The sequence below is a fragment of the Barbus barbus genome (assembly GCF_936440315.1).
Source record: "Barbus barbus genome assembly, chromosome: 30".
In the NCBI taxonomy this organism is placed as follows: Eukaryota; Metazoa; Chordata; class Actinopteri; order Cypriniformes; family Cyprinidae; genus Barbus; species Barbus barbus.
The window spans coordinates 13,540,066-13,562,810 of record NC_136758.1 but is presented as its reverse complement, the minus strand read 5'-3'; the positions used below and the strand labels follow the sequence as shown (position 1 = coordinate 13,562,810).

At 37.5% G+C, this 22,745-nt stretch overlaps 3 protein-coding genes across 5 annotated transcripts; 1 reads left to right on the top strand and 2 right to left on the bottom strand.

Annotated features, from left to right (window-relative positions):
• The first annotated feature begins 316 nt into the window (after nucleotides 1-316).
• On the top strand, nucleotides 317-3,795 carry LOC306850409 (cyclin-dependent kinase 2-interacting protein-like). 2 transcript variants are annotated; one of them, XM_079386037.1, is made up of 5 exons: nucleotides 317-784; nucleotides 953-2,226; nucleotides 2,369-2,501; nucleotides 2,578-2,707; nucleotides 3,296-3,795. In XM_079386037.1, the coding sequence occupies exons 2-5, from the start codon at nucleotides 2,060-2,062 to the stop codon at nucleotides 3,496-3,498; spliced, it is 633 nt and encodes a 210-aa protein (XP_079242163.1). In that variant the 5' UTR covers nucleotides 317-784; nucleotides 953-2,059; the 3' UTR covers nucleotides 3,499-3,795. The 2 variants fall into 2 exon arrangements, 1 of the variants encoding a protein (XP_079242163.1); XR_013782402.1 differs by lacking the exon at nucleotides 317-784 and adding an exon at nucleotides 3,151-3,219 and having other exon boundaries at nucleotides 1,808-2,226; nucleotides 3,296-3,794.
• znf839 (zinc finger protein 839) lies at nucleotides 3,546-12,222 on the bottom strand. The gene is made up of 7 exons (XM_079386035.1): nucleotides 11,149-12,222; nucleotides 8,873-9,760; nucleotides 8,596-8,778; nucleotides 6,924-7,016; nucleotides 6,666-6,812; nucleotides 6,453-6,587; nucleotides 3,546-5,294 (listed from the first exon to the last, which is right to left on the bottom strand). Exons 1-7 carry the CDS (start codon nucleotides 11,977-11,979, stop codon nucleotides 4,629-4,631), a joined length of 2,943 nt encoding a protein of 980 aa, XP_079242161.1. The 5' UTR covers nucleotides 11,980-12,222; the 3' UTR covers nucleotides 3,546-4,628.
• Nucleotides 12,223-15,212: 2,990 nt separating this feature from the next.
• On the bottom strand, nucleotides 15,213-22,222 carry vsx2 (visual system homeobox 2). Of its 2 annotated transcripts, none has more exons than XM_079386227.1 (5): nucleotides 21,735-22,222; nucleotides 21,287-21,371; nucleotides 20,417-20,540; nucleotides 17,119-17,299; nucleotides 15,213-16,227 (listed from the first exon to the last, which is right to left on the bottom strand). In XM_079386227.1, the coding sequence occupies exons 1-5, from the start codon at nucleotides 22,153-22,155 to the stop codon at nucleotides 15,854-15,856; spliced, it is 1,185 nt and encodes a 394-aa protein (XP_079242353.1). In that variant the 5' UTR covers nucleotides 22,156-22,222; the 3' UTR covers nucleotides 15,213-15,853. The 2 variants fall into 2 exon arrangements, with proteins under 2 accessions (XP_079242353.1, XP_079242352.1); XM_079386226.1 differs by having other exon boundaries at nucleotides 15,213-16,164; nucleotides 21,735-22,221.
• Between the last annotated feature and the right edge of the window lie 523 nt (nucleotides 22,223-22,745).

Below are 22,745 nucleotides of genomic sequence, written 5' to 3'. Positions count from 1 at the left end.
CTTTCTTTACTTAACATTTATCACTATTCAGCAAACTATATAGAGTAGGGTTTTGAAGTTCACTGGTGAACATCTTTTTTATTTACAATAAAATATTCCACATTTCGAACCATAGAAACATTAATGAATACAATATGTAAAAATAAAAGAAATGTTGCAAACATGATTATTCATCATTAGATACTTTTCTTATTATTGTAGCTTAAGCTTTGATAGAATCTCCTGCTTTCAGCTGAGTGTGACATCATAAAAGAATTCCAAGAGTTTTAGAACGTTGGATAAGACTATAAAGGCGAGAAACTCACCTGCTCGCTTTGTGGCGAGTTAAGGAGTAGTTATCATCAGCGGTGTTTACAGTTGTTGATAGCGTTTTTATCGTGTGGTGAATATGGGACAGCGACTTTCTCGGAGAGAAAAGGTGGAAGAAGGAGGTGATGAGTGTGTGCACGATGTCAATCCCCGTACACCAGTTACACCCACCGACCACAAGACGGAGGTCCATCCTCGTCCTGACGAGACGCCTGTGGGTAAAGGTGAAGGAGGAGGCGGGCAGGAGAAAACAGAAAAAGAGTATCCTAATCCTAAAAAGAGTATCACAATATCCTAATGGATATTGCAGGAATCTTTCCAAGTTAACAATGCAGGTGTGAAGTTGTGGGTAACAATCAGACATTTTCCCCCAACTTTCTGCACAGAATGTTGCCATTTCATTCGAGGTTGCCTGAAGAGCAACCCAGAACAGAGGCTTCATTTGGAGGAGATGCTGTTCCATGACTGGTTCAAGGTACTAAGTCTAAGATAAGATGAAATGTATATATTAACATTAGGTCGTTTGTTTATTTTTTGCCTTTTTGTTGGTTAGGTTTATTTATCTCAACATGGATATCAGCTTCCTTTTATTATTCAATATCCGCTGCAACAATATAGTCAATGCTCACACATTCTGTTTCAGGTCCTCCTATAAGTCATGGAAAAGAGGGCCAGCCCTGAGTCTGGTGGGCTGACACGAGTGGCCCCTCCATCCCTACAGCCTTAGCGTCTTGCGGGGCTGGCAAGCCTTTGGTTGCGTCTGGCGCCTTGGCTTGTGTCAGTAGTTTTTGCGTCTTGTGGAACTACTCGCCTGGGGATGTGTACATATTGTAAACAGTTTAGATGTAGTTAGTTAAGTTAGACCTTCCATCCCTCCAGCCTTTGTGTCTTTATTAAGAATAAAGTTTTTGTTCTTGATGTATATCGTAATACAGTGCATTAACAAATGTATACACATTTTAATTTTAGAGAAATGTTAATAAAAGAGAGAGAGACTGCAAGAACAACAGGCATCTTAAGGCTTATGTTGAATTAGATGGACCTTCATCAGCAAGTATAAAGTTCTGCAGTCTAGAGCTTGTATGCACCGCTATAAATGGGTGTTGGGCTCAATGTGACAGGTCAAATAGATTCTCTGATAAAACATCTTGGAATATCTTCATTATAATATCTTCACATTATAAACATCAGTAACACAGACAACATCAACAAGGCTGTGAATGACCTGAGACAAAGCATAAAAAGCTTTTTACTCTTATGGATGCAAGGTTTTAATTTGAGACCAAACCAAAACACAAAAGAGACTCTATACCACGAGTACAACTACGAAACAACGAGAATTAGGGCTGTACCCACTAGTAACTGAAATTTAAAAAAGTAATGCAGAGACCCTCTATCGCAAAGTGTAAACTGCGATGAGCCGACCGCTGACAGAAGCCCCTCAGACAGCTATGTAATGATATAAATGTTCCAGTAGGTGGCCCTAAAAAGCTTTGCAATAGTCGTAGCACAAAACGACAGAAGTAGAGAGAGAGAGAGAGTAGAAGGAACACATGAGTTTGTGATGAACTAAAATACTTCGTGAAGGAATGGAATAACAACTAACAAAGATTTTTTGAAGAAGAAATTTATTTGCCAACAGGTCATTTGTTCATATTCAAGTTACTGGATGAGAAAAAGCGCGACAACCTTCAGCTAATGTTATTGCATTGTACACATTAACATTAAAATAAGCACTATTAAATGCATTATGTCAGAGTCCACGACCCCAGGAAAAAAGGGTAATTTGACCGGAACTGCCAGAAAATTAAAGGACGACGCCGCAGATTGGCATAATCTCATCCTGAAATGGGAGCGATTAAACGAAGAGGGATCCACGATTGCGACTAAAATTGTTAATCTGGGACTGAGCAAAAAGTAAGTTTTACCTGTCAATCAAACAGAAATACTATAAATATAAATTATAATGTATAGTAAAATTCGAATGCGTTTATATATTCATTTGTGTGTGTAAACTCTTATAGCTATAACCTGTTTTCTCCATCATGTCTGTTCACAGATCAGACATTGAGCCTGATGTTGTGATGGAAGGAGGCAGTTTGGCAGCTGGAGACTTTTCACAGAATCTGAAACAGAGCAACCAAGAGCTGGAGAAAGAATGTGTGAAGTTACAAGACGTTGTGGACAAAATGGTACCTTTTGCAGAACGAGCGTTAGCAATACTTAATGTTTGTACATTTTTCTGTAGTCTAAATTGTTTCGCCCAAGGCAAACATGCTGTCAAAGATGGAGAAGATGGTCCATGCCGAGCGCGGGATCTGTGAGTTAGAAGCTTTCCAGTATGGAGAGAAAGGAAGAGCAGCACCACTCTTTCACACATGGTCCACTCAACAGTTTGGTAAGAGGAAGAAATGCTTAACCATCAGCTATCAAACAATACCATTTTCTGTTTATTAATGTGTTCTTTGATCTGTATGTCCAACGTTTACTTTCATAAAATTGGTTTAAATTCATGTGTGTGTAAGGTCTGTAATTCTTACATGTGTTATGTATAAATTAATTAGTTATAAATTATTATGAAAACTACTTAATTTAGTATGAAGCAATCATCTGCTTTCCCAGAAAATGTGACTCCTTAAAGGAGTAGTTCACTCAAAAATGAAAATCTTAGTGCTTACTCACACGAATCCATCCAAGATCTAAATTAGATTCTTCATCATAACAGATTTAAAGAAATTTGGCATTACATCAATTGATCACCAATGGACCCTCTGAATGGGTGCCGTCAGAACGGGAGTCTTAACAGCTCATAAAGACACTTTTCTCTATTCATTTCACAAGATGTTAATTGATGGACTGGAGTCATGTGGATTATTCTGACGGCACCCTTTCACTCCAGAGGATCTGTTGGTGAGCAAGTAATGCTACATTTCTCTAAATCTGTTCTGATGAAGAAAAAATCATTTGAACTTTGTCCTTTTCACAGTTGAAGTATCTTCCAAGCTTTACGAGTCATACAAGCAGGAGTTGGTGCTGAAGAAGACTATACTACAAGAATTGGCCCACACTGCTAATGCTGATCTTTCCATGGTCTACCTGTCATCATGGCTGTATCAACCCTACATTGAGGACAGTGGAAAACTGCTACTAGAGAGTTTGCTATTGGAAACCGGTCACAGACCTTTGTGATTCAGTCTATGCAAGAGGACTATGTAAACAAATTAAAAGCATGTCATGACATGTATACAGCTTTGATTTTAATGTTTAACCTTCAAATTTATTTCTCAAAAATATCTTATTTTTATACTGTATTACTTCCCTGTAAGCAGTCTGTACCATACAAAGTCTTAACTCCATAAACTCACTCACAAAAGTTTTAATGTCATATTTGAACATGTCCCTTTGTATTAAAAATGCTGAGATGTTTCAAAAACACAGTAAATCAGATATTATATAAAAAGTAATAAAATAGTGCAACAACTTTTCAAATGACTAATGCACTAGACAAACTACTAAAGAACAGAAACAATGGAACATCTGAGGCTACAGTCTAAGATTTATAAGCACCTCAAGACTTCTCCGTTTGTTTTATAAATCTAGAGCGTTTTCTTACTGCTTGGAGTGGCCAGTTATCAAAACCGAAACAGCCCCCCTCACAAAATACCATATTTTTAGGTCAGACATCTAGGGGTCAACTATTTTCAGCCTTAAGATAAGGGTTAATTTTCAAACAAATGAACGTTCAAAAGTGTTTGAATAAATAAAATGTAATGGGGTACCAATTTAAACTGTATTGTAACTACAGCCTGGTTTTCTAACATAAAGGAACGGTTACGTACAGATTTCATTGGATGGCCAACTAAGTGGACACAGTATCGCAAAAATCATACCACAGCTTTTACTGAACCCGAGTCCATAACTTAGTTTTGGCAGATAGTATTTTCTTTTCTCCCATCTGTGCATGTTGTGAGATTCAGTTTCCAGAATGAAAAGCACTGGATTCCCTCCACGATTTAGTGTTGTTACAAGTATTTCCCACCATGTCATCACTTTCCCCGTGAGATGTGTAACGCGCAGCTACATAGTCATGGACTCCGAAACCAATAGCTAAGATATGCTAACATAAGTGAACATTCTAAAATTGGAAATGAACAATGCCTTTTTTGTATAAACAGAAAAAACACTAATATATAATAATACTGTTTTTATACAAATTTACAAAGAATGCAATAAAAGTTCATTGAAAAAACACCATATCGCAGACAGAACGTAAGTATGGTGTGAATAATGGACAAAAACAAAGTGAAGATGTGACTCCATTAAGTCTTTCGTTCAGTTTCAATGCCCAGCAGGGCATGAACGGTTTCTAAAGGAACTCCTTCAGGTGCCTCGATGTGCATCATGGTGCCATCGGGCCCGTTGACAATGACAATACCTTTGGCGGCTAACTCCTCTGCGCTCTGCATCACAAGCCCCTCTGCTGTCTGGATAATTACTGGAGATTCTTGCTGCACCACCTGACTGGCCTCTGGATCTTCGAGAGCATCAGTCTGGCAATCTTGAACCTCTTGTTGAGCAGGTTCTTCTGAGTTCTTAATCTCCGAGTCTGTGTTCAGAGCTTGTTCCAGCTGTTTCATCTGATCCGCAATATCGACGATGCCGCTACTGTTCAGAACCTTGGAGATCTCTGGATCTTCTGTGGTTTTTGTGGCATCAGAATCCAAAGAAGGCACTTCCGTCTCCATGGGCTCTTCCTCGGTCCACTCCGGGATGGCATTTTCAGTGCTCTGTGTAGCGTCGTCAGTGGTTAGATCTACAGAACTCAAGTTCTCCAGTCTGGTTAGCACCACCTGAGGCTTACGCAGCATAGAGCCATCAATACTCTCGTCCTTCTGGATGCCATTCTGATTAACTTGATAGCCATTGGTTTCTTCATTGCAGTTTCCCATTTTAAACCTTTTTGCAGGAGGCAGCATTTTGGCATTCTAAGACAAACATAGTAAAAAAAAAAAAAAAAAAGTATTACCATACAACTGTAAAATGTATTTTGTTCACATAAAATTATGACAAGCAGCCCAAAACAGCTCTAAGTGGAGTGGTGATAATATGAACGTAGGTAAATGAAAGGTTGCTGGTTCAAAACCCAAAAGCAGCAAAGCATGACAAAAATAAATAAAAGTGCCAACTACATCAAGGGTCCATAGAAAATTTAAGAGAGTAATAAATAAAAAAAAATAATAAGGCTGTCAAGGTCAACTTCAAATACACAAAAGGTGGAGGTCAATAAGAAAACAAAAAACACTTATTCAACAAGGACATATGAAATCAAAAGTAAAATTGTTCATAATGTTACAAAATATTTATATTTAAAATAATTGCTGTCCTTTTGAACTTTCTATTAATCAAAGAATCTTAAAAAAAAAATGTATCAAAGTTTCCACAAAAATATCAAGCAGCACAACTGAAAAAAAGAGAAAATGTTTCTTGAGCAGCAAATCAGCATATTAGAATGATTTCTGAAAGATCATGTGACACTAAAGCCACTGGAAATTCAGCTTTGCCATCACATGAATAAATTGTACTAAAATACAAAAAAGACGTTTAGCACAACTTTCATCATGTTTTTGATGTTATGCTTTCATAATGTTTTCATCATGTATTTGATATTAATGGTTTCATTCTGATTTCTAAAGGCTGATCATAATCCATGAGATTAATCAAGATTATTTTATTCTATTAAAAACCCTAGACTTTTACAGTAAGAAAAATAAAACATCTTTCTTTCATGTAAAGGTTTATCTTACATTAATTACCCTAATACTGTTCATATAAAGATCTAAGTAAACTTAATACAAAGCAAATATTCTTTAAATAACATTTTAATAATTTAATACATTCAAAATACAAGCTTTTGAGTATTCAATTATTTAGTTAAGACTATTCAAATTTGTCTTTGTACATGAAAATGTATAGCTGCCTTTACATTTTACAAAGGGGGTTCCTCACAAGAGCATCATATTTGGAGGTTCAGGCAGAGCATCTGGTTATTAGACAGAATTAAATCATTCTGAAATTGCAGCTGAGCAATGTGTGATACTTGCATACAGGAGTCTTCACTGGAATGATTTTTGCTCAGAAGGTACCTCAATACTCCGTAGGCTCTTGGTGGCCTGATTTGTTCGTGGCTCTGACTGATTTGTCTTTTGACTTTGTTGTCCATCAGAGGAAGTCAGGAGTTTTAGTGCATTGGGATCGGTTATACCCAGAGATTGTAAAACCTGGAATAACAGAAAATTTGTATGGTATTCAGGTTTGATCACAATGCTGCAGTGGCTAAATGTCTTGCGATTACTTACTCCCATGTTGTTGACCTCTATAGCTGGCCGTGAGGCAGGTGAAGTGTGCAAATACTCTAGGGCCATCTTCTTCACCTGGCTGTGTAGTTGTTCAAATTCATGGTACACACTCGGGAACTGTTGCTTAGACGGGTAGCCCTTTTCCACCTACAGGGACAAGCACAGTGTAAGTGTGCATGAAATGCTTCCATGGTATTTTACAGTGAGAAATGGACAACTAGGAAAATATATGCCATGCTTCCGAATATCTAAACATACCTTCATCAGCACAAACTCCCATACAGTCATGACTCTGGCCAGACGTGGAAGAACAATTTCCATGAGATCTTCATCATCATACTGTTTAATAAACTGAAGAGAGATGAAAGAAGTTCAGTAATTGCTATCAGTATCAGTGATTTCATTAACTGCTACCATTGCAGTAATGAGAATATTTATCAGAACATTACAATATCCATAGATGCAAATTCCTCACCTTTCAGTGACAACTCACTTTTTTCAGAACAAAATAGGTCACCTATGAAATTTGCTTAGATCCAATGAGAAAGTGTTTTAATGGGGGGAGGGGGGGCATATCATCTTACAAGGGCAAATAAAGAATTTTATGTATTTGAGGCTTTAGAAGTGGGAAGAGAGAGAGGCCAAACGTTTTGCATTTTATGTCAGCTTTGCCGTCTAATCAGCGAATATTGTCGTAAATAGCCTGCATAGCACTTCATCTTTTATAACATGGGATTTTGACCAAATATATTTAATCTTGATTTTTGTACAATGTTGCAACAAGATGTTCTTTTTTTGTGTGTGAAAAATTACAGTTCTGGACATACAAGATAGTAAAAAATATTTTTTTTAAATACCTTTAAGTGACTACAAAGTGAAGCAAATATCTTTAAAAGAAATTCCATGTGGAGCATGCCCCCGATCCATGCAATCTTGATGATCCGGTTTTATACAACCATGTGGACCTCACAGTTCGTGTACTTCATTCTAATACTATAATAATAGGGATGTCCACACCACAACTATAACAACAATGACACAAGCTATGTTAAGCTATGGTGTTTCTTATGGAAACACCAAATTTCGAAAAGAAATCCCTTACTTCACAAAAAGTTTTTACACTCGCTTGAGGTGGTTTTTGACGTGCAAAAAAGGCTTAATGCGAATAATGGGAGATGGAAAGCATTTAGCGAATAAATCCCGCATGAGCATTCAAGAAAGTCATGTGACTTTGCATTATGGGATGGCAACCTGACTAACCAGCAGACTGATTTTGTTGCACAGCATCTGAAATGTTATGGTCATTCTGAAGTGCCCGAACAAAGTCTGTCGTCAAAGTATTTCTGTATAATTGCCTCCCAGAACGGTCTGCCACAACTGTGTTCCCAAACAGCTGACATTCATCTCCGAAAGCAAGACCGCATTCATTTTGTTTCATCTGCTCTCTCGAAGTGCAAATAATTTATTATATTTGAGAATTAGTATAATCAGTGGCTTCTCCTACTTTTCTAAGTCATATTTAGAGTTGGGCACTAACTATCATATTTGATGTGAATGGTCCTTAAGACATTCTACAAAAAGTTAATCGTTATAATTCAACTTTTCATTATTTCAAATTGACAACATAGTTTGTCAAGAGAGAAACTACTAAATTACAAAAATGCTAAACAGAAGCTTTTTAACAAGTGGACTTTTGAATCCCACTGAATCAACCAACATTTTGGGAATACTGTTAGAACATTATGCTTATATCACCCACCCAAGCATTGTACTCAGTAGTTACATGATGTGATGCAACAGATATGTAAACCAGTGTAAACCACCGATGTAACAGTCACTACATAAGAAGCCATAAATGCATGCATAACTGATCTGAATGTCTGGATAATACCCACACTCAGCACACATTTGTATAGCAAACAGATCTTACTTCTTTAAGTCGATTCCTCTGTCTTTGAGCTTGCTGCTCCAAGGTCATTCCTCTGGGGTACTTGGGTGGCCGTCCTGGTCGTCCTCTTTTAGGTGGCCGCCCAGGCCTCCTAGGACGACCAGGCCGTCCTGGTCCCCTGGGCCGCCCAGGTCTCCTGGGTTCTACTTTCCCAATGTCTTGAACCTGAAATATTTTATATGCGTTTATCTGATCAATCGGATTAATTTTCTGAATGATCCGAGACCTAATATCAAGCAAGAAAAACAAATCATCTTACTTTTTGAATACTGAGTGTTTTCACTTGACTAGTCTCTGTGACTTCTGTTCCTGAAGGCTGTTCGTCTCTAGTTTTGGAGAGGTCTTCTGCTTGAGGTGGAGTTGGGTTCTTGTCATGTGTGGGATTTAGCTTATAGTGTCTGTTCAAACCGGCGACGCCGATGTACGCTTTCTCACAGGTATCACATTTAAAGGCTTTGTCACGGAGGTTGAGTGTCACATCTGAGGACTTCTTCTTGCTCTCCTCTCCTTCCTCGTCCTCTACACTTATCTCAGAGTAGTCATCTGAATCTGACTGGTGGCTTTCCGCCAAGTCCTCGTTCTTAATAAACTTGTAGTCTTTCACCTTGTGCTTAGGTGGTCTGGACACCCGACCAGAGCGGGTCTGGATTTTCAGAGGCTTCTTCTGGCGATTTTTTACTTTCTGTGTGTCCTTTCCAATGGCTGGAGTTGCAGTTTTTGTTTCTGCAGTAATGACTTTGGAAGGAATTGTTACCTTGGCTGGAGGAGATGAAACGTTTGGAGACGGCACTAGGATCTTTGGGGTAGGAACTACTGGTTTGGCTGGGGGACTCTTGACTGTGGCAGGTGCAGGGACGTGTACTTTGCTAATTGGGACAGAAATGGTGCTAACAACAGGAGCTGGTTTCTGAAGGAGAAGCTGAATAGGAGGATCGTTTGGGTTTTGTAAGAAATATTGCTGCTGTCCAGGCACAGGGGTGATGTGGATGATCTGTGGGCTGCTTAATGTTCCTACGGTTGAAACCTTCACCAGCGGCTGACTGGCTGACAGATTCTGCGGCTGTAAAATTGTTATTGGAGTTGTCTGCCGTAGTTTATTGTCTTGCTTCAGAGGTGCCTGAACTTGAATTTGGATGGGCTCAGCTGCCTGAATAATTAAAAGTGTGAAAAAAACAACAACATTAACTTTGGAGATAAATGGGTATCTAATTTGCTTCAGTCGGTGGACTAAATTCAGTTAATGCATCTGACTAATTGCATGCAGGATCCTAAAGAAAAGTTAGAAGGATGCATTTGTAATAATAATACTGTAAAAAATATATATTTTACAAAACTTGTTAATGACCAAAGTTTCTGCCCATATATCAGAATTACTACAATTAATGATACATAGTGAAATCATAAATTAATAGGCTATATGATCCAAAGTACTTTACAATTTGAATAATTTCTTTATGTAATGCACAATTTTTAAGGAAGGATGGATGTATTGAGAAAAAGATATGGAAGGAAGTATGTGAAGAAAAAAAGAAATACAGGAAGAAAGTACAAAAAAAAACACTTGTGGAAGAAAGGTAGTATGTAAGGAAGCAAGAACAGAGGGACGGAAATAAGAATATAAGGAAAACATTGTGGAATGAAGAAGTACTGTAGGAAGTCTGCACAAAAGAAAGAAAAAAAAGAAGCAAGAAAGCAAAGGAGGAAATACTTGTGGATCAAAAAAGATACACACAAATATTTAAGGAAAATAAGTAAGAATTTGTGTGGAAGAAAAAAGGAAGCATGTTTGAAAGGACGTACAGAAGGAAATGATTGTGGGAACAAATGTACAGGAGGAGGAATGAAAGGTAATCTGTGCAGAATAAAGCAAGTATGAAAGGAATGGAGGAGGGAAGTAAAGAATGACATACTTGTAGGAGAAAGTAGTATGTGTGGAAGAAAGGATGGAAGGAAGGAAATGCAGAAAAACTGAAAAAGACAAGTGCATGTGGTAAAGCGTGAGTATTTACAGAAGGAAGTAGGTACGGAAGAAAGGAAGTGATTTACAGAAGCAAATACTTGAGGAAGAATGAATGTGCAAACTAATGGAAGGAAATCTGTGCAGAGAAAATGAAGAACAAAATAAATGGAGGAAGTACAGAAGGAAATATTTGTGGAAGAAAGAATGTACAGAGGGAGACGTGTGCAGGAGAAAAGTGTACAAAGGGAAGGAGGTAGAGATTCTATAGATAGATAGAGACATGTGGGAAAAGGCAGTATCTGCAGAAGTACGTACGTACGTATGGAAGCAAGTACAGAAACTAAAAAACTAAAGAAAATGCAGAAAGAAAGAGGAGGAGAGAGAGGCAAATGTTTATAAAGAAGTTAGCCTAATATATACTAATGAAGTAAGTTAAGCAGAGAAAAAAAAGAAGAGAAAGAAAGTACTCCAGATTTTCTGAGAAGCCCTTCATTCACATTCTGCACTGTAAACAAAAAATGAATGGTCTCGTAATACTATTAGCCTACTACAGCTTATGAGAGACCCTGTGTTACCTTCTGTGCGGTCGTGTGGCCTCCGTTCTGCGACTGCTGCAGCGCGACCTGTTTGGCGACGCTCTGCAGCTGCTGCGACGCGTTCTGCACGATACTGACCGGCTGCGGCTGGATCGCTGTCGCCAGCTGCAAGTTAATGTTACTGGACTCCAGCGCGATGTAGGAGGTCGTCTGCGTCGTGACAGGTCTCTGTAGTATTTTTGGGGTCGTTGTGTGGGTCGCAGACGGCTCGGCCTGAGCAATCACCTGTGCTTTACTCACTATAACCTGCTGTACGTCCACTATGGGAGAAGTGGAGGCTTTCACAGCTGTCTCAGTACCTTCCACATGGACCAACTGTTGTTTGGTTAATTGTTCGATTAACTGCTGCTGCTCCTCGGCAGATAACCCCGAGCTCTCCACGAAGCTGCCGTCGGGCTGCACGTAAATGATGGTGGTCGTCGGCGCAAGAGCGTTTAAGACTTCCCCGCTAACAGTGGTGCACTCAGCAGTCACACCTGCCTCTGCAGTGGCCTGAACATAAGACGTTATGATATCGGAATCGGTTATTACCTCACCGCTCACGATCTGCCCGATCACCTCCTGGGTAACGTTACCGTCCACAACTCTGACATCCACCGCCGACTCGCTGTGCATGAACTCGACGAGGCCTTGATCAACGCCCCCTTCTGCGGTGGACGGCGTCTTGCTTGCGTCTTCTTGATTATTTCCCGCTTCGGCTACGGTTTGTGTCGTCTCGGGCTGCTGCAGAGATCCGCTCGCGTCGAGGTTTTCCATTTTCGCTGCAGCAGATTTGGACGCTGAATTATTATCGTCTTCATTGTCCGCCATTTTGTTTACAGAAGCAAAACTTGCTAACTGACGAAGGAATCTTCTCAAGAGCGCGAGAAGCAGCCGTTTGCTTGCAGACGATTAATGCTCGAGATGAGAGTAATATTTACGACAATGATTCAAAGCCAAGTACAAAACATTTCAAATAACGCTGGGAAAATGTTATAATCCAGAGACGCACGCGAAGGTAACGGTAGCCAGGCGATTGGTTTTCCCGTCCATGCCACCAATGACGATAGCACTGAGATGGGTAACAACAAAATACGTCATTTCCGCTTTTAGCGCGCCGTTCTCTCATTTAATTTCTTTCATCTTTATCCGGTTAACGTTTGTAATATACACCTGCTTTCACATTGGAAACTATTTATAATAATTTAAGTAAAAAAAAGCGTGTTTGGGCGTGAACACTCTCCTTTGATTTTATTTGTTCCAAAACCTTTTTATTCTGACTGATGAAGAAACACAATTTGAGTTAAGAGAGACTACATTTTGGGACACATTTTAGTCAAAATTGAGCACATAGGCTAATAATTAAAACTTTCTCCAAATAATGACCTGAATCATAATAATGAGAAACTTTATTATAATAAAGTAGAAAACTAAACTCAAACATAATTTGAGATCAGTTGAAAATATAGATTTTTAGAAATCAATAAGGACAGAATTCTCTTAACACTGTTGGACGTTGTTAGTGAACAAACTAAATAAATTAGGCTAATAAAAAACTTTAGGGTGAAAATCATGTCTCTATGTCGTAGAGAATACCCTGTGTAGAATAAATATCAATGTAGGTTTTGTTTTTTGTTTTCATCTTTTTCTAAATATCAATGTAGCATTGCTGGGTTTATTAAGCAAATGATGCAGGCTATTCGGGTAAATTACCTATATATTACAGTAAATGTCCAGCAGGGGGCAGGAAGGGACCATTTTTACATCCCTCCTCAATGCACATTTTACAGTCTCTCTTTCGTCATCGTGCTACATCAATAAAATTATTATCACGTTATTGCCATTATTTTAATAAGTCAAAATACCTTCAAACAGACCAACTACTCTCCTATACTATATTAATACAATATTGATCAAGTCCACTGAACAAACATTTTCATGCATACAACATTTATAGGCTACATAAGAAAGCCACTCAAACCGATGAGAATGGTTCTTTCAACCATTTTTTTTCAACCTTTTACGTGCATATTGAATGTCTAGAGAAACAGATTTAGATTGTAAACTGTAAAGCATTAAGAGTTTAGCATGTCGACAATATTCTGATAAATGTAAACAGGAAATAATTTTCAGTGTGTTTAAAATTATCAAAGAGTTTTTAAATGATATGAGTGAATAGTAATATTTCAATTATATATTATGGCAGGTGTCATTCAAAATGACATGCCAAATTATAGATTATATATAATATAGAATTTATATTAAAATATAAAATTTGTCACAGGGCATGAAGTCATTGAGCCAGCTGGAAAGATTGCAGGATACAGAATCAATTAATAATTCAAATCAGTTTGATTGATATTAAATGTATGTATATGACTGATGTATTTTACATGCGTACTATCAAAGTGAATATCCTTTCTCATTTTACAAATTTGTCAGATATTCTAATAACCCGCCTTACTTAACGGCACAGCAGCTTGATGATCATCACAATCTGATTAAGAAATCTCTCTAAAGACATGGATTTGCCACTAAGATAAATGATCTTAACTCTGATCGCAGATAAAGTCCAGTTCGTCTCTCAGTCAGGCCTCTAATGGCCACCATTAGTGACATTGTGGGATTAGAAAGTACTTTACTTTAATTCAGGATTCCTCTTAGAGAGAGTGCCTGAGCTCTGATAAGTCTGACACAAAGAAACTGGTAATCTTTCTATATAAAAACAAATGTCTGAATAATGAGTGTTGATTAAAACATGCGTTATGTCATTAAAGCATGGAATCCATTTGAGGTTTAAACAACATCTCATTTATTAAACCATGTCTAGAGCAATATAGGGAAATGTAAAAGGCTAATATGCCTGACAGGATCACTGGGTGACAGAGATGTCAGGAAAGAGGATAGAGATACAGTATATTCTGTTGTCACGTAAGCCTAGCCTTATCACCCCAGATGTCAACTAATTAATTACGCAGACACTAAGTAAATTGAATTAGGATTGAATTAACAGTGTGTATCAATAATCTGTTGACAGGCCTTGATAATAAGGGCATGGAAAGGATCAACAACCCAGATGAAATAGAGAGAGCGTGCAACATCCCTTCGGACGCTTCTAATCAGCACAAATCCTGATTGATTTCACAATTCACGGATTAGTCAGAGGGAGACCTATATATTTTTAGTCATTAGGTTTAACATGGACATTTTAATGGCTAATATTTAATTATGTACAGTTGTAAAATAATTACCATGCTTTTCTCTATCCTGTTATGTGAGGAGTTTTAAATTGTAAGGGATCCGAGGCTGCTAATATGAGATAGAATGATTGTAATCTTGGACCTTTTACATTTAAAATATCAGTGCTTTTAAACAGATAGATAGATAGACAGACAGACAGACAGACAGACAGACAGACAGACAGACAGACAGACCGATAGATAGATGATTGTATATGAAGGATATTAATTCAGGAGAACTATAGTCTCAACGAGATCACATTATCTAGGGCTGCTTTCCTGCTCTCTCCCATATGTCTGTTCTGCATCGCTCCTGCTGTTTAATCTGCCCAGATTGAGGCCTCTCAGCTGTGTCGGATTATGCTCAATGACACAAGACTGTTTAGGTGACATACAAATGATTGTTACTCAGGCTCCATAGCCTGAAACATACTATATATAAAAAAAACATTTACAAATTATTTGTTGTAAATAAAACAAATATTGGAGTACATTTTGCAAGAAAATACTTTTTAATATTTTTTGTTTCAGAATTTTAGTTGAATTCACTGTTATTTGCCATTTCCTTGTAATTGTTACGGAAATTTATTAGCGATTTCTAAGTAAAAAAATGTTTGTTTTCAGTGCATTGCAAAATATTTTAATGCAAATTTGGATTTGAATTACTGTTTGGTGTGTTTGAAGTGAAGTGGGATCGGGAAAGGTCCTCGAGATGGGATTCGAACTCGGGACATCCATAGTGCAACAGCTCTATTTGTCTATATGATACCTTAAACACAGTTAAACCGATGCTGTACATCAAGAAAATTGATGCATTTTATGTTTCCTTCACTTATGATTTAATTAAAACACACTTGATGTAAAACAGGTTAGTATTGTTCATCTTTTTTTTTTAATAATTTGTATTACATTTGACATGTTACGAAAAAGCACATAAGACTACAGTACATTAATGTATAGTTCAAACAATACTGTAGCAGGCTATTTTAATTTACAATATATACAGCAATACACTCTATTACAACTTTTTACCACTGAAAGTTAGAAGATGGGTACTGTACAAAATTACTTCAATTCTGTTCTTTCAAAACTCAGTTGGCGTTCTTGACCAATAATTTTCTGATGACAATATTACTTAATACTGAAATTAGGTCATAAATATCCAAACATTTATGGTTTTATTCAATTGAGTAATTTTGCAAACAGCACTGAGGAGGCTGCCAACATGATAAAGGGGCCCTATACTTTATTTGAAAGAAAAAAAAAGAGCTATTAATCACCGGCATGGTGGACTGATGCTGCTATCAAAATACTGAACATTTCTAAATGGTTTTGACATGTAATGCTAATGTGAAATAAAATGCAGAGGAACATTGAGAATCAATCAAAAGTCCAGTGCTGTCATGGGATCAGTGCAAGAATATGATATTTTCACACCAAGTGAAGGATGAATTACAGTGCATAATCTAAGAACTCTTTTCCTCTTCTTTTGCGTCTAACTGTTCGCTGGACTTCTCCTCTGTCACCGACGTCTCCATTTTGTGCTCTAGTCTCTCAGAGGAAACCGTTTCCAGCACTTTGGCACTGTGCTCCTGTGCTTTTGCCCTGAGAACAGCAATACTGTTCTCCCTCAGTTCCTCTTTGGACATGGGTGACTCTGTCCTCCTTTCCTCAGCCTCGGCGGCTTCATCCGGTTTGGGATTCGTCGGTTTCTGAGTGACATCTGTCTTCTCATTTGATTGGACTGCAGCAGTCTCCAAGGACTTCTTGTGCATCCCTGCAAAGAATGGTGGGTATTCGTGTTTAGAAAAGCAGCTGGTGGTAGGAAAACCATCTTGAACTGGAAATAGCAAGAGACAGATTTTAGATTTAGTAACAAAATATGACTAATCTGAGCTATGAGAGTCATGAATTGCATCAAAAATAAATGGATAAATAAAAGATGAATACATAAAAAATACAATATTATTTTTATATTTTGTTATTATAATTTAATCATGTAAGTAAATTCATTGTTATCTATTTATCTATTGATTATAAGGTGATGGTCAGTTGTGAAATATCATTGGTTAAAGATTTATGTTTATTTATATTTAATATGTTTTGTTAAAGAACAAAAAAGATGCAGAAGGGTTGTAGCAAAACAAACAACCTGTCATATTCAAGAGCAAAACAATTGTCAGGAAAAGACAAAAAAAAGGATAACTGTATAAACTAACTACAAACACACAGATAAATAAAACAACATAAAATAATAAATACATAATTAAGTAATTTGTTTATTAGCAATTTTGTTATATGACTAAACTGTTTTTACTTTCTGGTTCTAATGTTATTGTAATACAGAAAGGTATTGCTCTAAAAAGTGTTAAAATTCTATTTAAAAAATTTCCGTAAGATATTTTAATATTTTAAATTGCTTAATAGACAGCATGTTTAAATTCAAAATAAGCTTGTACTGGTAAGGCAATTTTGCATCGTAGAGATACGATATAAAGTAAGCCACGCAGGGTGACAAATGAAATACAGTATTTAGAGTATAAACAAGGCTGTAAATTATTATAAAAGTCAAGATTTAGAGAAGAGTCTATATGAAAACATTCTTGCCATTTAATGAAAAATATATCACTTTCAATTTTAAAAATTGTATATATGATGATGGTGAATAAAGCTCAATTTATTCTTTAAATAAAATAATAATAATAATCAATCTTAATATCTTCTGGCATACCTAGAAGCCAGGGAGCACAGGAGTCCATGATGCCATCTTTAGCAGACTTCAGTATGGACTCGGGCAGAGGGATGGAGTGACGCACCATGGCACCGTAGAGCCCGTATTCAGCCATCACGCTGCTACGACCCCAGCACTTCTCCCGCTTTCTCCACTTGGCCCTCCGATTTTGGAACCAAACCTGTCCACAATTAAATGTGATTTGCATATTGGTAAAGATGGTCAAATAGTCCCTCTGAGATATCTTAATGACAGACTCACTTTCATGAGGAAAAGATGCAGTGAGGAGAGTGAGGCTGTCAATCTATCTAACACTGGTGTTCGACTGAAGAAAGATAATCATACAGGTTTGGAACAACATGAACGTGGGCAAATAATGGAATAATTTTCAGTTTTGGATGAAGGAACACTTTTAATTAGTCTGGAATAGATAATCGAACAAACAGCTTACAACTTGCAAATACAGAGCCTATAACAAATATGTGACCCTGGACCACAAAACCAGTCATAAGAAGCACAGGTATATTTGAAGCAATAGCCAACAATCCATCGTATGGGTCAAAATTATCAATTTTTCTTTTATGCCAAAAATCATTAGGATATTAAAGATCATGTTCCATTAAGATATTTTGTAAATTTCCTACCGCAAATAGGCCTATATCAAAACTTTTTTTTGTTTTTGTTTAGTAATATGCATAGCTAAGAACTTCATTTGAGCAACTTTAAAAGCGATTTTCTCAATAGGCTATTTAGATTTTTTTTGCACCCTCAGATTCCAGATTTTCAAATAGTTGCATCTTGGCCAAATATTGTCCTATCCTAACAAACCATACTCCATACATCAATGGAAAGCTTATTTATTTAAAAAATTGACAATTATGACTGGTCCAGGGTCACATAATTACATAGCCCTATGTAATTTACATCTTTTCAATGTGTGCCAATGAAAAGATAAGCTACTCTTTTTTTATTCCTTAACCAATGATATCTCACAGCTGACTATCACCTCTCATTGGAGTCATATGTAATCCTGTAGTAAAATCGAGGGAACAGTTTAAGCAGGCAGGCGCCATAGTGTAGATTTCAGCTAAATGACGCGACGCGCCGCGGCTCTTCTCCTCTCAGCGCTTAGTCTCGCGTAGCCAGACCTTCAGTTTAGCCAACGTTCCGTGGGCGTGAAGTCTGTGAGGCTGAGACTTAACCAGCTTAACCAGCACTTGCCCTGAGCTGACGGATGAGAGGAGGAGGGGCTCCCGGGTCCAGAGAGGCCAGACATTGGATAAGAAATTATCAAAACCATTTTCCAATCTTTTCTGGTAATGTCGATGATGATAGCCCTCATTTCATGCAAGATACTTTTTGAGGAGAAATTGGTTATCGGGCGCTCAAAAGAAAGCGGGTGAAGACAGCGATGAGAGACGACCCCAAGGGCACGCACAAGCTGATTGAAAAATAAGTTAATTTCGAGCCCAATCGATGGTGGACAGGCGGGCAAATATCACGGGAAATTAAACGAGCAGGACCCAAGAGAGCAGCGCCATTGACCCGTGCTAATAAATTCAATGTAGTTATTTAATTTGAACTCCCCACATCCCTTCCCCTGGAACACCGCAAGCTTTTCTCATTTAACTAATTACACTCGATGAGAAAATTAGATGTTAATTTTACTTTGGATTGAAATAGAATTATTTATTTATTTCCTTATTATTTATTCACCGAGAGGCACCGTAATGAGAAGGATATTAAAAGGCGTGCCAGCAGATGGATGGTTCAGGTCACACAGTAATCTTCTTCCGCCTTGATTGCTTGATTAGGTCGTTAGCGCCTTTCTCTCTCTCTCTCTGACACACACACAGACACACACACACACACAAACTCAGAGAGCAAATTGTTTCACATCCAACTGAGGCTGATGAGATATTATCTGTCCGAGATGCTGCACTTGATCGATATAGTCAGTGCGTCAATTGTACAATGACTTTTAGGGCTTTTTTTAAAGGAATTTTGGATTTTTTTATTCATTTATATTTTTTATTAAACGTCTTGCACATTATTACATTAAATATTAAAGGCAATTTCTAGGTGTTTTAGGTTCGTCTCGCAGCGCAAATTTGTAATTTGGCACGATTATAGATGATAGGCTAGATCTGTTATCTAAGACAAAGTTATTAGGAATATAAAGTGATAGACATGATGCTATTTTCATAGTAAGGCCTACTTTATCGACTGAACTCAGGCTACGAAAATCGCTCTATTCGCTTTGACAAAAATCTTTTGTTATTACTGAAACGTTTGATAACATTGTTGAAACATATTCTTACGTATGAAAAAAAAAAATAACTTAGGCTATCTAAAAATCCATAATCAACGACATGGACTAATTAGAGGGATCTAACTCCAATAATTGGCACATCTGATGTTCACGTTCTGCATGCTGACATCAAGAAAATAACGACTAACCATTACACCACAAACCACGCAACAGGTCACTGCAAACGGAAAAGATACTTCACCATTTTCCTTTATTTGCACCATTTCCTCAGATCACCACACTGACTCCTGAGAACCTATAGGCACAGTTCTCTGAGGAACCAACAAGTTCCGATACGAACTGATTCGTCAGCAATGCATGGGCCATGCGGTAGAGGAAAGGTTTTGAGGCACTTCAACGTTTCTTGAGTAGGCTGAGCATATCTGAGGCACTGAGAGGTTCTCCGAAGGTATCTGTGAGAATATTCAGCTGGTGCTTAATTTTGACAGTGTGTGAAATATAGGATACAGGAGTGAGTTTCTGTTATATTAGGCTCACAGTAGAGATAGCTATTGACCCAAAATGGATGTTTTATTGCATCCTTAAAAAATAATGTTAGTCCCTGTTCGATTTCCTCATTTTTAGTCTAAATAGGCGTATTCAACTGTAAATAATTTAAAACAACATAGGCTAACGCACCAAAGCATTTTCCTTAAAAAACAAAAACAAAAAGAAAACACGAAAGAAACAACGACATAAAAAGCTGACGTAATTCGGGGAAATTTACAGGGCAAGTTTTAATGTAAAAGCAAAATACCCTACAATAAAGACCAATAATATTTTAACTACTTTAACTTTATTTTAGGCCTACAGCAGTAACAACAAATAGCCTCGTCAAATATAGGCAGAAAAAAGGATCACTGAATGCAGGGCACAGCGGAATTATTCGTGTAGGCTTTGTAGTGGTCGAAGAGAGCACATTGTCATCCTCTTATATTCTCATTTAATTCAAAAGGCGAGTGTAAATAGTTCAGTGTTCGCTCCTACCTGTATTCTGTCCTCGGGCAGCTCGGTTTTCATGGCCAGCATTTCTCTGGCGTACACATCCGGATAATGAGCCTCGTTAAATGCCTTCTCCAGTTCTTCCAGCTGGTAAGATGTAAATATTGTTCTACAAAAGAATAACATTCAATTGTCTTAAATCGATATTAGAAACATCACGCATAAATACTAGGCTATTTCGGTAACTAGCCTCAAATCGTGCGGACCATCCGCAAATGTCGTGGCCAATGTAGGCTATATTCTTTTAGGTTTTAAAATATAAATACAACTGTGTGTATTTAATTTTATTCTTATTATTTAATTATTTTTTTTAATTTGTTGAACTGAACATATGCTGAAATATTACATTGATGTATTAATGTAATGTAGGCTATCAATATAATGTTTATTTCTAATTTAACCAATTAACTTAATTTAACCAATTTTTTCCTATAATCCAAATGCCTCTTAAAATATAACAATATAAAAATACAAATTAGTACAACGACATTGTCATTATTATTATTATTAGGCTATTATTATTATTATTAGTTTTAAAAACTATAGGCATATATTTTGACTGCCTTTAAAGCCTACGAATCTAACTCTTTACGAAAAAATATAACCATAATTAGTTCTTTTAAAAAGGGACAGGGATCTTGGGCATCCTTGCCGCAGTTCGTCTGTTCCTCAAATGTTATTTTCCAGTTGATTTGAAACTGGCCATGACTTCCAAACCATCGAGACAAACGTTTGAGAGGACTAGAATAATTTTACGCGTTCCTTTTGTCGTTTCGGATACTGAATAAAATAATCCTGTAGATTACTGTCGTTTTTACTGTCATTTCACATTAATTTTAGTAGCGTTAATCCTACCTGTGTCGTCTCTTTTTTCTCTTCTTGCTCTGGCTCAGTGAAGATTTTGATACTTTCCTTTCACTTGAAGAGACATCCTCTGAATCTGTAACATCGGGGGAAATGCTATTCAAAATGTGAAATATTATGTTTTGCAACATATAGCCTAGCCCTTTAATTTTAAAAGCACATTTTTGACGATGATTATCACGTGTTTGGAGGAAAATTATAACAATTTATCATAAATAATACAATTGAAATAAAACATGAAACAGGTTGGAGGCTTTTTTAAATCACATTTCCATCTAGATAGGCTAATATTTATAAGAATCGAAGAATAGTAGGAACACCATGTAGCCTTAGATGTATAAGGCCTTCTCCCCCTCAGTTAACAAAAATGACTAAAACAACGAGAAATTGAATTTCGATTTTCGAGAAACTGAATCATGAATTTCGCAGGCCTGTGTACCTGAGCTGGCGGACTGGTTCATTTCCAGCGGTCTCACTGTCCTGTTGAGCGGCTGCAGATGGACGTTCTGCGCGTCTGACAGCACCTCAAGAAACGCCGGCTGGCGGTAGAACGATGGAATACCTCCAGGGCCAATTAATCCCATCCCGACCCCAACACCAACACCAGCTGGACCGAGCATCGACCTGCTGGCTAGAAGGTGCGCCCCGGCAGGGAACGAGTCCAGTGTGCTCCGCGGAGCCGAGGACGGCTCTTTATTTAGTCCCAGGATCTCCTGGATGCCGAAGCCCGTGCATTTGGGCGGATGTGTGCTGCTACTCTTTGACAGATGTGAATTGTTATTTCCCCCGTTCTCAGCGGCACACACTGATTTTGATTTGTTCAAACTTTCCGACAAAACAGCCCCATCCTTTCCTGTCATGGTGCCTCTGAGACTATTCCCTTCTTCACATAAGAGTCGGTCCCTTGTGCACAGGCATCCACGGCGCAATACGCATGATCCCTCTAGAAATTCTCCTTTTATCCAACAGGTCCAACCCAACAAGGGTCAAAACTCAACAGCCAATCAGCGGAGAGTAAGTGATTTAGAATTCCAGAGGATACAGGATGCTGCTCTCCCTGTTTTTTATGCATCATATAATTTCATTCACATCACATTTTGCTTACAATTATATGTTAATCAGGCATTTAACCAAAATTAGCAAATAAAATTAGATCACTTCGAAATTAAATTTCGAATTAAATGTAGGCTACTCAAAGTAATAATAGTAATAGTAGTAGTAATAATAATAATAATCGTTGATACTAATTTTTTTTTTTTTTGCTTCAACGTTGTAGGTCTACTACAAACGACTTTAGGAATCTATTTTTTTGCGTGCATATCTACATGGTAAAATGAAAGGAAAAAGTCTGAAAAGGACATTCTGCTGACATTGTATGTCGTCAGCAATGTCAGATTATATATAGAATATATATACAAAATTATTGTGAGGCAGCATACACCAAATCAAA

Coding starts and splice junctions, on each gene's coding strand:
- LOC306850409 (XM_079386037.1), top strand. CDS start 2,060: ATGTCAGAGTCCACGACCCCAGGAAAAAAGGGTAATTTGACCGGAACT. Junction 2,227..2,368: donor AATCTGGGACTGAGCAAAAA/GTAAGTTTTACC, acceptor GTCTGTTCACAG/ATCAGACATTGAGCCTGATG. Junction 2,708..3,295: donor ATGGTCCACTCAACAGTTTG/GTAAGAGGAAGA, acceptor TCCTTTTCACAG/TTGAAGTATCTTCCAAGCTT.
- znf839 (XM_079386035.1), bottom strand. CDS start 11,979: ATGGCGGACAATGAAGACGATAATAATTCAGCGTCCAAATCTGCTGCA. Junction 6,813..6,923: donor GGGAGTTTGTGCTGATGAAG/GTATGTTTAGAT, acceptor TTGTCCCTGTAG/GTGGAAAAGGGCTACCCGTC. Junction 5,295..6,452: donor AGAGCCTACGGAGTATTGAG/GTACCTTCTGAG, acceptor TGTTTGTCTTAG/AATGCCAAAATGCTGCCTCC.
- vsx2 (XM_079386227.1), bottom strand. CDS start 22,155: ATGACAGGAAAGGATGGGGCTGTTTTGTCGGAAAGTTTGAACAAATCA. Junction 21,372..21,734: donor GAACCAGTCCGCCAGCTCAG/GTACACAGGCCT, acceptor CCGATGTTACAG/ATTCAGAGGATGTCTCTTCA. Junction 20,541..21,286: donor AGAAAAAAGAGACGACACAG/GTAGGATTAACG, acceptor ATTCTTTTGTAG/AACAATATTTACATCTTACC.